This window comes from Pomacea canaliculata, linkage group LG14 (genome assembly GCF_003073045.1).
Source record: "Pomacea canaliculata isolate SZHN2017 linkage group LG14, ASM307304v1, whole genome shotgun sequence".
NCBI classification, from domain to species: Eukaryota; Metazoa; Mollusca; class Gastropoda; order Architaenioglossa; family Ampullariidae; genus Pomacea; species Pomacea canaliculata.
In genome coordinates this window covers 14,738,897-14,754,543 of record NC_037603.1, presented here as the reverse complement: position 1 = coordinate 14,754,543, position 15,647 = coordinate 14,738,897, and the positions used below count along the sequence as shown (strand labels likewise).

General features: G+C 40.4%; 1 protein-coding gene across 4 annotated transcripts in view; it reads left to right on the top strand.

Moving 5' to 3' along the window:
• The window catches only part of LOC112555042 (tumor necrosis factor ligand superfamily member 10-like), a 74,966-nt gene that overhangs the window by 43,217 nt on the left and 16,102 nt on the right, over nucleotides 1-15,647 (top strand). For all 4 annotated transcript variants that reach the window (XM_025223185.1, XM_025223184.1, XM_025223183.1 and 1 more), the window contains one exon: nucleotides 1,417-1,453. In XM_025223185.1, the coding sequence (XP_025078970.1) occupies nucleotides 1,417-1,453 (37 nt within the window). The remainder of the gene's footprint in view (nucleotides 1-1,416; nucleotides 1,454-15,647) is intronic.

Here is a 15,647-nt window from a genome sequence, read left to right as displayed (position 1 = left end):
AGGAGAATACGAACTCAGCATCATCATTATCAGCAGCAGCAAAACTGTTGATTAAGATCCTCTCCGATTTCCCGTCTGCTAGTTTATCTAACTTTTACTCCCCAACGAGTGTATCGCCTCCCTTTGTTACCCTCTTTGAAGACTGCTACGTCCTCGTTTTATTTTCTCCCTACCGCCCACCCCGACTTCAGTGTTCTCTCTTTCTTTTGAAATCTTTTCTTCTTCTCCTCAAGTTTTCCTCTGGTAAGACTCCTCTCCGATGCTTTCTCCACTTCTTCAAAAGCTGGCAAGGCGTGCGGCACTCTCAGAGCTCCATCCACGCCGAGTACCCGGCGAGAGGAGACCACCAGAGCTGTCACAGCGCCGCAGTCCCTGTCTACATTCAAAGACCGAGATTGGGAGGAGAAGAAGAAGAGGTTGGAGGGAGCGATGGGAGGGAAAGGAGAAAAAGCCTCCGACTTCGATCCGACTCACCAGAGAAAGCGATTAAGCGCTCTTTAGCCTCACGTCCTGCGCGTTGCTTCCCTTGTCGGTGACGCAACGTGAAAAGCTTCTAACGATTTTCCGCTCACTCGGCTTGCAGTTGTTGCCCCTTGCCGGAGGGAGAGGCTGCTGGGGCGGGAGATTGACTGTTTAGAGAAAGGGCCATCTTCTCTTCCCCTGACGTGCTCGGCTCTGCGGTCAAATCAAACGATCACATTTCCTTTAGCCCTAAAACTGCCCGCTTCCATTCTCTCCCTTTGCTTCATTCACCTCGGCACTGAGCTACTTGCAACATCATCATTACTATCATTATTTATTTATAAACAAACAATAAAATTTCAATAAAAAAATTTTAAACACAATTTTGTCCTGCTACCTTTTTCATGAACAGTCCTTAATATTTTTTTTTCGAAAGACAACAGATGGAAAAATTTTTTACATCAAAGTAAATTGAAAGTATATGTAAAGATAAAAGATTTTTAAATAGAAACAATTAAAGTCAGATTCGTCTTTCTGTATAATGTATATAATATATTAGTTTATATAATATCTCCAGACTCCATCATGATAAAAGATTTTTCCCATTTTTCCCAACCGTTCTTTTCCCATGACCTTTTTTCAACTTCGACTGGTTTCTTGTCAATGCCAGTTTCTTTGTTTTAGTATTTGCTTCGTCAAGCTATTTTCTTCATTATTTTGTCCAATATGTTCATGTTCGAAGATGTATGTAACAGTTATTATCCTATCACTGTTATCGCTCCTGAATGTCCTTTGTCATAACCAACCAAAGATGTCTTTAGTTTAGTCTTTACATCCCAAAGATAAACTTTTTTGTCTTTGTTTACAAAAATCTCTATTTCTTGCTCATATTTTATACAGAGTTCTTCACTGTGGTCTCCAATCTTAACCTTTTATTCTTCCTTTTTCTTTCAGTATATTGAGAAACGATACAGACAGGAGATGGCCAAAGGTAAGACTGTAAATATTCTTGGAGGTTCTCAAATATTTTCTTACCTGGTGTATCTGTCTCCTTTTTTCTGTTGAGTCCTGGTACTCCGAATTATTTATATTTTCTTCTGGTCTGTTTGTATATTTCGGATAATTTCTATGTTGATGTATGTATTCTGTCTATTCGTGGCTTCCTGGAGATAATTTTAGACAGTTTTGTGCTTGATGTCCATGGATGTAGGTATCTGTTGTTTGTGCTGCTGTGCCTATCGGCGAGACACTTCCTGTGCACCTGCAGGCTCTGCGGGAATTATGGGATGCGGCAGTCGAATCACTTCTTTGAGGAGGGTTGATTAAAGCTCACGCCGATAAAATGAAGTGGTGATGTAGGAATTTAGCGGAGGGGATGGAAACATGTTGCCGAAGATGATTTCGGTTAGAAAAAAATTAATGAATGTAGATTTGAACGGGTGGACATGTTTTCGTGAAGTACATCTATCACCTTTGAGAGAGATAGGATGGAGAGGTCCAAACAGAAAAAAAAATTTAGTCAGGTTTATACTCTTTTGACAGCATGTGGAGATAAGAGCGAGCTAAGGTATTTTTCTGAAAATAAGGTTTTGGTAATCAGGGGAAATATTTCACGAAAATTCTTGTATCTTCGACTGATAAAATGCAAACAAGAACTCCATGTGTTGATAAATTTATCAGCGCAAGAATAGACTCGATGCCTTTTCTGGAACTATAGCAGGGTTAAAGGTTATCTTGCATCTCACGTGGTATTGAGGTCAGAGGGCATTGTCCATCATTTCATGCGATACACGAGATTAAGAAAGCAAATGTTTACCACACAATGGTTAATAGCTTTTAGCAGAAAAATAACGAGAAGTTAAGTCTTAGAATATTAATATCATGTTTCGGTTGTTGGGAACGGAAGGAGCATTTTAACCACCATGCTTTGCGCTATTAATTACCTGGTGTTTACCTTCTAACGGATAATTTGTTTGGCGTCCTTGGAGAATTGATAAAGAAAATCGAGTCACCTTAACTAATGTTTTCTGTCAGCTTTAGTGGACGAGTCTTGAGAAATATATTCATGAAAGATATCAGTGGTTTCCAGAGTCAGAAAATTAAATTCTGTTTGATTTTGTTGTTGACCTTTTGCTTTTGTTTCTTATATTGTTGTTGACCTTTTGCTTTTGTTTCTTATATTGTTTTGACTTTTTCTTTATTGTTTTTATCTGTGTCTCATCTTTCTTTTTCTCTCTTTCGTTCTTCCTTACTCTCTATCTCTTGCCCATCTCTAAAAACGTCTTTTTCTTCTCTCTGTCTATCCTTTTTCTTTTCTTTTTTTCTCTCTCATTTTAAAATTATACACACAGCATACTTGTCATAAATCATTATGCAAGACAAAATCTTTACCCCATCCACACAACCGCTATCAGGACTTTTATTCCTGATAGCAAAGCTTTGAGTTGACAACAATGCGAGGTAATGGAAGTAATGCGAATCATAAACAAAAAAAAAGAGTAGCGTGCGCAGAATCGCTGAAAATGTACTCATGCCAACAAAAATCGAACTCCATCAAGTTTCGGCAAAGTAAGAAACCTTGTAGGCAGGGTAAAATAATCTCTTGTAATTAATGGAACAATCTGAAGACATTTTTGTATCCTCTCTGGTAGCAGACACAAGGTGCGCCAAGTGCTGTGTAATAGGTTCCTCTTGTAGATCACTCATCCTTACATTTCGGTGGTTTCAACAGCCTGCTTGCTCAATACTCCAGTTTCTGACTAACCCTGGGGGCAATTTGATGTAAGATCCAGGAAGTAGTTAGGAAAGGGCTTAAGTACCCAAGCTTATTTACTTCAATTTGGACTTCATCTGCGACATCATCGCTATTATCATGGTGGATGTTAGACGAAAACAGTGTTTAGGAAGGTATTTATGAGAACATTTTACACAATTTTGTAGTTTCTGAACTTTTTTGGTCCTGAGGGTGTTTACGAAGAAAATACTTTAAAGATATCTTTCATGCATTGTAGCATACAACAGATCTGTCACCTTTGACCTCTCCTACTTTGGTATCGCACTGGCTTCTACTTTAAGACTGAACTAAGGATGGTTTACCAGAAGGTTGGAATATTCCCACGAAAAGTAAATTCTCGACCTGTTTGACCCGACACAACTTTTATCGCAGCTTCTTTCACTGGAAACGCTCCCCATCCTCATCTGTGAACGAGAGAAGGAGGAAAATAAATGTGGGTGGAGGGGAAAGGTTGAGGAGAGCCTTCACGCACATAAATATCAGAAATTGCTACTTTGTGCGCTGTTAGCCGTGTTTTTAGAAGACCAATAGCCACACTTCTCATCCTCCGTGATTTTCTGTAGTCCGAGTTCGGAAAGTCATTTGCCCGGGCTTTTGAAGTATGGGAGGCTGCTGGCCTGATTCTGGCACCGACCAAGAGAGATCTCTCCGAGTCCTAGATACTTTTTTGGCCCTTCTTTTTTCAAAGCAATGCCGCCTTGAAATTTACTTGCGCCGCCGGAGAGAAGATTGCGTTGGGAGTGAAAATTGGCGGAATACGAGATGAGAGTCTGGGGACCAGGGTGCGCCAGTTTAACTTTCTGTTCTTTAGCGCTGACGTGTCATTTACGCGTCTGACTTGGAGACGAATAGACAGACATTCTTCTTCGTCTTCCTCCACCCATTTCCTCTTCTTGAATCACGGCAAAGGAAATGATTACAATTATCTTTTCCCCATGTTTCTTTGTGTGTTGCTTTTATGTCACTTTTACCCTATCGGGGTTTTTTTTTTTTACATTTATTCTACATTATGTTATTTACCAGTTCAGTTTGTTTTCTTTTACTTTTTTGTAGTTTGTGTTATTGCTATTTCATTGTTTTGATTTTTGTTTATTATTTTTTGTTTTTGTTTATTATTTTTTGTTTTTGTTTTTGCTTTTGTTTTTTTTTTTGTTTTATTTTTTTTTTGCTTGCTGTTGTTTTATTTATTTTTTTTTTTTTTTGGGGGGCGTTTTTATTTCTTTAAGTAATGCCGACTGTTTTCTTCCCGTAATTTAACTTCTTCAGACATTATATATCAAGTAGGGCGAGCTTATTGTTGTTTATAAAAGTAATGAAAGCTTTACAATGTGTCTGATGCTTGCAATGATTACTTCTCCGTTCGTGCACGCGTTTGTTGCTTTTAAGACGAGTGTGCCCGACACATGCAGGACAGGGACCTAAGGGTTCTTATCTAGGGGCTGACCTCCATACCTCACCCATTTCCTGTCTCACCCTCTCGCGCCTACAACCTGATCGCGTCCCTTGAGGTTTGCAGCGGGTTGCGTCCCGCGAGTCTGAAGTGCTGATTAGTTCGCGACCAGCAGGAGCAGAGATTGCAGCATGCACGAGCGCCACCTACCATCCCTACCTCCCTGTCTCCATCCTCCCAACCCTACCACCACCCTACAGGAATGTCCCCATCCACTATCCCCACTGTTCCCTTGCCTTCCAGAAGGTTTCTATGTCTTTCTAGTGAGTTAGTATCAGGACAGAAAATGAAGACGTGACAGTGAAGGGTTCTTGTTCTATTCGACCCATTCGGGTGTGAGTTTTTATCTGAACAATAAAGAAAAAAAAAGAATAAAAATAGTGCTAATGGCGGAAGTGACCCCTGCTGTCTGGAGGGAGCAAAGGAGTTGGGGAGGTCAGGATGATTCCTGTCAAGAAGCGCGCGGATGGTGGGAAGAGAAAAGATGAGGTCGAACGGATGCCATAGTTTCCAGTCCTCGGGGTTAAGGGGACAAAAATAGACTCGCTCGTTGTTTGTACGTGCATGTGAGAGAAGCTGGTTTTCCGATTGGCTGGGACTGATGATGATGAAGACGAAGATGTTCCCAGACTAACTATTGACTAGAATCGACTTCCCGACGCAAAACGCTCGTACACGGTAAAGTCTGCTTGAGAGACAGTCGGTGTCGGACCAGTTCCATTTCAAGACAAAACAAAGAAAAATTGAGACGAACTTTGCAAGGATCCAGATAAAAGACAAATAAATTTTAAAGAAAAAAAAAAAACAGAAAATTCTCTGTTCTGGGTAGCATTGGCTTTAAGAGGAGGTTTTCTCATTTTGCTAATACCTACTGTCTTCTTTTTTTCTGCTTCTTCTTTAATTTGTAGTTTGGAAAAAAATTGTTTCACAGCAGTACGGTAGTGAGTTATGAATCCCACACCTGTGACCCCTGACACACACGCACTCACTGACACGTGTACGCACATATGCACAAGCGTTGCCAACCTGTGAAGGCAAAAAGCCATTAGGCAGGTGTTTAAGAGCCCATCTCTCTGATTCCAGAAGGTTGAGTCTCTTGCTAGCAGATTGGAGAGGCGATCCGTGCAGACGATTACTGGCACTGGCAGGGTCTGAGTCTTGCTGCTGCGAGGCCTCCATTGATTTTCTGTAATAAAGCAATGGTGCCGACGTGAGCCTGGGGGGCGCTCGCAGAATTCCTCCGCGACACACCTCCAGCACCTCCGGGACGACGTGGGTGGAGGGTCTCACATTAGGACTCGCACCACCCTTGTACTAAAACACTCGGTTAGAGACATCCAAGAACATCGTCAGAGAGCCCTTCTCCATCTTTCAGATTTCTGGGTCCATCGGGGAAGAATTAAAGATGGACGGTGGGATTATACGTTGTTGTTCGTGGAAATGTCGGACAGACTGCGGTTGAACCTTGTCTAAGTCATCCATTGTTGTCAGGGTTTAATTTTACTCTATTCTTAAGACAGGCTTAGTCCTATGTCCTCTAGAGTCAGGGATTTGTTTAGTTTTATTTCTGTGGATTCTAATGTTACATTTCTTTCCATCGATTTGTTAAAAAGCTCTCAGACAATCAATCTCAAATGCCGTTTGAGCTTTGTCACTTGGCACTGAAAAGGTATGTCGCACACTGACAGGTCTGAAGCTTTTCTGCCAGTCATCGTTTCCAGAGAAGACCAATGCCATCACGTTTGAAGTTCAGTTACAGTTATTGCGTCTGGGCCAAACCCGTTAAAATTTTCAATCTCTCTCCCTTTTGTCTGTCCTGTGGGGACGATTTCATTCTGCGCGACTTTTAATGCACTCGGCAGTTCGCTCGAAGACGGTTCTCCGCAATTCGACGAGGACGTGTTTCATCTGTCACGATGCCAGAGTGAGGTCTTCGCATGACTACACACAGACAACCAGTCCGTAATTAAGGCCAGAACTCTGAGGAATAGTTCGTCCTTCCACTAGCTAGAGTGTGTTTTATTCTTTTGACTTTGCCTTGACGAAAACAAGAAACCACGTGATGAAAGACGACAACAAACGTGTTCGGGTCAACCAATCATGATGATGATATGTACATAGAGTGAAATCTCATAATGTAATCTGGATTCCCGCATTTCAACAATACCAAGCTAAACATAAAAAATTCAAGATTGAAAAAAATGATGCAAGTTTTCAAAGAAAAACAAATGAACAAATTCAGAATTTTATTTGTCTTAGGAATATAAATCGGTAGTCGTCATTTCACCAACACATTCCGTTTCCTCTAAGCTGAAAATATTTTTTGTAAATACATACTCTTCGATAGAAATCTTTTGTCGTTTTAGCTTTATGATTTATTTTATCTACATTTGTCCCACACAATAAACTGTAAGTGTCGGCTGTCCATAACTTTATGTGAGTTTCCTCGAAAATTGTTGATCCTAACAGCCAGCGGCTATAAACTTTTATGTGGAAGGGGAAGAAAATAATCATAAAAATATGGAATAATATTTTTGAATCTGAGTGTAACCAACCCAGTTGTCAGAATTAGCAGAAAGCTGCTGATTTCCGGTTTAAAATAAAGATGGAGGTATCCCTGAAACTCCATTACCACTTTTCTAATCCTTTTATAGCCTGCAAACTTTGGTGCTTTTTCGGAAAATGCCTTCATTTATGGGCAGCTTATTTTGTTTTCGTTCTTAGCATTAGCTTTGCATTTTCCTAATGACAATATATGTGACGGGTGCTTTGCAATCGCTCTATTTCCGGATAGTGCGAAGGAAAACATTTTTACAATGCATCACGTGACAACTGTTGCAGTGCATGAAGGTTTGCCAAAGTATCTGTGGACCTGCGATAGTCAGAAGAAAGTCGTTTATAGGGCTATGCATTCACATATATGAGTGATCAGTTGAGGTCTAACATTCCTCATAGTGAGTAGTTTTCATCAGGATTTTGCTAGTTTCCAAAGTTTTCGCATCCATTCAGCTTCATCGGTTTCAAGATGTTTATACACAGGACTTAGTCGTTCTTTGCTGCAAAGATGTTTGCTGTGGAAAAACTTTAAAATTAAACTTTGAAATAAAAAAAAAGACTTTAGCAAAGAGGCTTTTGAAAAGTATAATTTTTGTGCATATTCTCTTTGCGGCAAAAAGCTCGTTTAATAAATATTCCTTATTTCAAAAGCCTTCCCTAATATCATGAGCAATATTTTAGAAGGATAATTCAACAAAGTTGAAGGCGATTTTAGTTTTTTTTTAAACAACTTTAGCATTTTTATGCTTTTTGCTCTCATCAGATGCGTTTTGCATGACGATGCACGTTCGCGCTTAAGTGAATCGAAAAGGATGAATGGAAAATTCTATTTTTTAAAGCTTTTTTCACGATATGAGCGGCTACCTTGCTTACAAACCACCCTGAAAATTAAGGCAGTAAGATTTAGAATTTTTTCCTATTTGTTTCCACATGTGAAATATTGCAATAATAATAATAACAAACAACAACAAACCACTACCGTTACCCAAAGTTTGACAAAACGTTAAACAAAATACATTGAATAAACTACTGACAGCAGCATGTAAGTCCTACATATATAAACAAATTTTCTTTACAGGTTTTGGCAGAAATAGTACAAGCTAGGTTAATTACTTTAAAAAAGTGCGAAGTAAAAAAGTCAAGAGCGCTAAACATTCTCATACATCTTTTTTTAAGTTCATTTACGGGTCATCGCAAGAAGAAACACTTGTGTTAATTAGAAAGAGAAAGCTCTTTCCTGTGTTAAAAAGTGAAAATAAATGGAAGCTTCAACCAGGTGCGACCGGCGTGGCTAAAATATTTCTTAAAGGTTGGTGAGGCTTGCAAGAGATGACCGGTCCTAAGTAACCTCTAGACACCTATTGTCTACACAACAAGCATCACATTATCGCCTCAAAGAAGCCATCTTTCATCTAAAGGTCTTGGGATGAAGGTCTTTGTCTACACTAACTAGACACCTCACTGGCGAAGTGTTTGAGTGCTTGCCATTAGTGCAGTGAGAATTTTAAGATCCTAGGGTTCAACTCTCTTTTCGGGGACAAACTCTGTTCACGGAGCTTGGACGTCGATGATTTTTCCAGTAAACAGAGTTCATCCCCTTCAATCACTATTTTCTTAATATTGAGAAGTCACGAAGAAAGTACGTATCCATCCACACAGCCGGTCAACAGCCAACTAATCAATGAAGATGCTTTGATTGCAATCTCACGACTTGGCAATGAGCCTAAGATATCAAGAAAATATTTTATACAATAAAGGTCACACTGCTGCTGTTTCTGAGTGACATTTCGAGTGGCTAAGAGTTAAGGTATCTTTTACATCCCCCACTCGCTCACAATAGTTGTATAGATATAAATTATACCTGCAGCTGTTAGTCACGAACGGAATCTGTCTCCTTACCAAAGTCATTGTACCAGCTGCCACAGGATGTCATCCGACCCACCCTCCCGAGTGGCTGAGAAGAAAAATGTTTACAACCTTCAGAGGAAGGTGTGTCCTTCATTTAATGAAGTCCCATGTGGACACCTAATGAGTTGTATTTCTTGCGCTCGGCTGGTGAGAACTGATGAGGGTCCTCGAACAGATTGCTGACGAATGGCCCAGACGGTGAGTGCGTCAGGATATGGGTTCCTGCAGACGGAGACCGTGCCAGGATATGGGTTCCTCAAGACGAGGGAGAAGCCCGCCTGAACACGAGTTGAATTGTTCTCTTGAGTTCCAAGACAAGGAAAAATAGAAAGAAAAAAAGAAAGAAAGAAAGAAAGCACTTTGCCTCGCCTGCCGACAGGTCGATACTGTGGCTGTTCTATCGGAAAATGTTGTAGCGGTCTTTCGGTAAACTTATTCGGCAAAAGATCTCTGAAGTGGATTTACTGCCGTCTTTCATAGCACTGACAGCAACTTCTCCGTTGCTGGTGAAATGATTCAGTGGGGCGGACTAAATACCAAGAGCCTGGCCTGCATATCTTGGCGGGATGAAGTCTCCTCTTGCGCATACAGAATGAGTTTTGACTACATAATGAAAGAGCCACTTTACACTGGAAAGAAAGAAGGAATAAGTAGAGAATATTTGTTTACAAAACTATTTGACACTGAAACAAACTAAAATTAAAAAATAATTTATTAACACATCAGTGATTGTTTGCTAGAAAATATCTGCATGTGTGACCATAGATTGTGGGTGTAGTGAATGTGTTTGTGTGTGTGTGTTGCACGTGACTGATACAGCATCTTTCCTTTGTCCTCCACATCCAACCAAGATCAGGTAAACAGGTAGAACACCTCCTGCGTCCTTCAGTACTCCGATAGCCTCCCCTAGTGCTTTATCGCGTCTTTTTTTTTAAAAATAAAACAACAGAGATTACAAAGGTAAGGGAGTAACTTGAATGCTGCTCCCCCCACCCCCACCGCCTGGTCTCTGGACTCAGTAATAGGCGACAGGAAAGTGGGAAGTCTGGTTGCCACGGCAACCGCCCGTATTTATTGTTCCGGTTCCAGTGGCGCGTTCTAATGGAAGCCCTGCGGTTCGTGCGGGCCACGTTCCAGCCCAGTCGCAGATCGTTCTTCACTTCGCTCGTGTCGACGGCCAGAGAGAGAAAGATGGTGACCCAAGGAAAGGTGGTGGTTGGGGACTGTGAGAGGTCTCGTCCTCCTCCATCGTCTCAAACCCCACAACTTTGAGCATTTTCATCATTTTCTTATATCTATTTTATCGCCAACTTTTACTCACCGACTGTCCACCCATTCCCACAAAATCCATCTCGCACTCTATCCCTTCTTATCTGTCATCTTATTTTTCTCTTCATCGTTAATAAACAAAAACGTTTTGTTTTCTCAGACAGTTCTTGGTGGTATTAATGTGCTTTCAGTAAGAATGACACTTGAGTTATTATACTTATATTTTTTTTATTATTATTATTATTATTATTATTATTATTATTATTATTACTTATAGTTATTATACACATAGGAGATAAAGAGAGCTGGTGTTCATTAGTTTATTCATATATTTACTTATAAATATATTATAATAATAAAAAAATAATATAATAAAAATAATAAGGTATAAGACAATTATTCTTAGAACTCATCACAATCTCCTGGCTCTACCAGGTTTTTTTAAGTAAACGAAAGAAGCTTCTATCATGTTCTGCACTTTCTCTCTTTCCTGCTGTGTAGTCCGACATCCGGGTTATTTGATTTGCAGATGCTTTTTTGTGCAATTGTTTCTACCTTCTCTTATTCGATCGTAAGGCCTAATTTTTTTTTTCCTCAAGTATTTGAGAACATACTAACCAGCACGACGCCCACGAGCAGCTTCCAATGCGATGTCGTGCGTAGCTTCCATTGGTTGAACTCCACTGTGTCTCTTCCGGCAAGAGGGTAGAGCAAAGGCCATTCTGTGCCCACCACCGAGATTTCTGCCATGGCCTGTGCTAGAGGAAGCCAGAGAGAGAGAGGCTGTCAGACAGTTGGTGGCCAGAGCCCAGCCTGCCGTTTAGTAAAATATTGAACCAATTTTCGTGGGAGTTAATGGCGCTTGTAAAATGACGAGAGATTCTAACGGGAAATTGCTGTCAAGCAAACGACCACGGTAATTACCTCTGGAATAGCACGGTTACTGCGAACGAGCGTTGCCTGTCGCGATGAAACTGAAGAAGCTAATCAAAGGGGTTCGATTTTTGCGATTCTGTCAGATACTATATTTTTTGCAGCTATTTTTTATTTCCCTTTCCCCTGAATCGGGGCGGTTGAGGGAAGAAAGGATTTTTGGAAGAGGTACCTGATCCATAAACATTCATTACACCATGATTTTATTCTCCCCCACAAAAATTTACTTTTGTAAGTATTGGGTCTAGTCGATGGTCGGTCTTTGGGGAACAGCTTTGAAGACTTTGCGTGTGGTGGCGTGGTGGTCAATGGGAGTCTACAGAGGTTTGTTTTATGCTCCCATGTCATCACTTCGCGTGTTCGACTCTCGTCGAGCGGTTTTAGAGACTGTACCGTTACTGGCTCTGACCTCCATGAAGAGCTGGAAGAAGGACCCTTTAGAAGTTAATCGCACGTTAACTAGATGTCGAGTCCCTGCTGTTACCGGCTTCGACTTCTGTAGTGCATGAATCACTCAAACCACGACCTTCAATAGTCAATTGTGCATCGACCACATCTCGAGACACTTTCACTGGTTTCAACCTCGACGACGACTACAGCAGTGGAACTACGACCCTAAGGAGTTAATCGCGCGTTACTAGCTTGTCGAGACTCGGTCCTTTACTGACTTCGATGTCCGCAATGCATAAATAGCTGAAAGTGGTGTTCTAAAGGGTAATCACAGCTTTACGGTCTCGGTCTGAGATAGGATTTGTGCCGAAAGTTTCCAGGTTAATTTAGTTACTGCAGGGACACAACATTGCCATTTTGTTTGTGAAGGTTTGAGGTATTGATGGGATTCAAACACTGTCTTCTGACTATACAGGATCAAACCTGCTCTGTTTCCAACCATGTGGATGATGGATCTTTGGTGGAGTTACCTTTTTGCTAAGAATAATGCTATAGAAAGGTAAAAAGATTTTTAAACAGGTCAGTGGTTCGATTCCCGTGATGATCTGATTAATTGTGGAAGGTTAAAAGGTAGGTGCATAGACTATCTATTTCACACGCCATCTGTAGATAATAACCCACTTACTGTTAATTAATTGCCCTTAATTCTATCGGGGTATGATATCTTGAACTTAACCCTCTGTCCAGGAAAGTAGACAAAGGAGAGAGAAATCATAGCCCTGCTAGACAAGTTAGACAAATATTTTCATCGGTCTGTTTCTAATATGCAAATAATGTATCTCTAATCCACATGTAATTTTTTTAGGAGAATGCAACACATGATCTCCATCATTCTTCCATCTTGTAAACATCTCTGCAGCTAAGCATGATGGCTGACTACACTCTCCGCTCAACACTTGTGCGTCCCTTCCCCACCTCTTGGCTAAACCTGCGGTGATTAATTTTCTAGCGAGGGAAACCAAAACGAGAATTTATCGTGGAACTCCGAGACGACAACGAGAGAAAGGCTGCCGTTTGTAATGCAAATCCTGTAACATGATTACGTCATTTCCCCTTGAGCGGTGGAAGAGCCCTTCGCCAATTACCCTGGTCCGTGTGCAATTGTTGTTATGCAATTCAGGTTTCTTACACAAGACTGGCATTAGATCGCTTGGCTACAAGTAAGTTTGGTTTACCCCCTTTTTTTTTCCTTGCCTCTTCTTCCCTTCCCCGTGTTTGATTAAAGTGGATGCTAAAAGATGGATGCTGTAAGAAGGGGAGATTATTTATTTCGCCGTGTTTATCTGCTCTTTTCTTGAGAAAATCGACTCGGTGTTTCCTGTTAGCATTTCAAACTTTTTCTTTTAGCAAAAGCTTACATCTGAAGGATTATTATTTACTTCCGTCCCCATGTTGAATCTTTTTTTTTCGGGATAAAATGGTTTCGCGAACCTCACTCTTTCCCTTCAACCCTCGAACCGATATCGCGAGAAACTGTGGTTTCTTGGGTTACAGATGAATTGGATGTAGACTCAACCGAACGTACTCATTCTTGGACACTTTTTCTGTTATCATCACAAAAGTATTAATGTGTATTAATGTGTATTAGTGTTTCTACGAGATATTCAGACATATTGTTGCTCCTTGGTAACAGAGAAGTTCTTATGATTGAAATATTTAGAGTGTCAAGGGGTACAGAGGTTCTGCAAATCCATGGCATGTCCTTTTTATAACCTCGAACTATTTAACTGCAGAAGGTAAAGAAAGAGGTCGTCCTCTAACATTTAAACAAAAGAAAATGTAACAACATCTACAAGATGGAGGCCGGACGAGGCAAACCCTGACCGTAGCTAACTAACGAGGCCGCTTCTTCCAGTCTGAGGTCCTGTCGATGGTCATTGGCTATTTGGCGCCACGCGTTGCCCTCATCAGACTTCCCATTACCTCTGACCCGCCCCTGTGGTATCTTTTTAACTGCTCGTCAAACTCGTGACCCCGCACTCCGCACACCAGTTCCAGGCGAGAGGCCGCGGCGGAAATTGCTACAGCGAATGAAGGAGTGCAGCAGCCTGGGCCGTCAGCCCCCACGTGGATCATGTCAGGAACGGAAATGAAGAGGAAGTAACTTAAGAAAATAGATTCAAGCAGTGTTTTGGATTGTTTAGCCCAGTCTGCTGTCTCGGGATTGGTGTTAAATATGGAGGATTCTTGAGAGCCTGGAGCAGTGAATCGATTCATTTTTCTTTTTGATTTTTTTTTTCTCTTTTTGATCTCTTTTCGTTTCTTCTTTTTTTACCAAAGAAAACAAATTAAATATTTCTTATCACAATCTACAAAAAAGACCAGGGTGTAAACACTTCTCAGTATGTTTGGACACTGTTGACACTAATACATGTTACGTTTAATTGCTACTTTAATTTGTTTATAAACTTAATCTTATTTTAACAGATTTTTTCTTGAAAGCTTGCATGTCCACTTTAATGAAAATTTTATGAGTTTCGTACCGGTCGTGTGCTAAATTTAGGAATTTGTGTAAACAGGATTTAACTCCAAGGTACTTTGACCCCATCTATACTTAATAGGTCAACGTTTTAGCAGGTCTGTCAAGAAATAGCTTTAAATTGAGGCATCTTAGCTGTGAAAGCAAGTGCTTTTAAGATCTCAAAGATTACAAAACCTTGTTGTCCTCGTGTAAAAAAAAACACTTCATCATTATCATATTCTTTATCTTTCCCACAATCCTATTCGCGCGACATTTTAGCGCTCAGTCAGCCGAGACTTAAAATAAACATCATGGAAACACCGGGGTACTCCACACCCGGGATGAAAGCCAAGCTTTTTGTGCGCTTCTCACGGAAAGAATCCAGGACTTCGAACCTTAGCTGTCTATTCACAACGTGTGTTCGTGTTGCCTTGACAACCACACTGGACAGCAGCTCCGCAGAACAAAGTACTTCCGTCGCGGCAACCCACACCTGAAGGGAGAGGCAAGGCGTCGCTGTCTAGTTTTTGTTTGCGTGTGCGTGGAACGTTACACTTGACCTTTCCAGTAAATGACGCCCATTGCGAGAACTTCCGGTGCACGAAGAATCACACCAATGACGTCATTTTTTCCTTTGACGTCGTTACCCCTTTTTATCTTTTATCTTTTTTTAATTTTGCGTCATTATCGTGACGATATTTTTTGTTCCATGCGTCCTTGGAAAGACAGAAATATTTTGCAGCTGCTATGGTGTAGTCTATTTTTAGACTTTATTTTGTTGGGATTGATGATACTGGCTGGAGACAGTTGCTTGGATAAGCTGATGCGTAATTTGACATACCAATGGTCTGCATAAAGTATTATTATTATTATTTATTTATTTATTATTAGAGCATACTTCTTAGAAGTGAGAGTCCGTGCTTTACAAATTTTTTATTTTTTTATTTTTATTATTATTTTTTTTTATTATTATTATTATTATTTACTTAAAGTACAGCTAGATGTAATGCTGATTATTTTCAGGACGGTTTGAAATACAGATAATTTACATAGTTTTGTGCTGGCACTTGACATATGTAGATGTGAAGATATGTAAGTGCTGGAAAACATATACACACTGCATGTTGACTGTGTTGACATACTACATGTTAGGGTGACCGTGGCAGTTAGCAAAATCTTGTCCATAAATACAGTTACTGGTGTATCAACACAGGAACCTTTATACAATAATGATAAAACAAGAGTTTTTCCTTTCATAAATGGTGTTGACAATGTTTTATTTCTCCTCTACCTCTTCAGTCCACTCTTCTCCCAGTCACCCCAGTAATTTCTACCCTTCTTATTTTCTTGGACAAGGAGATATA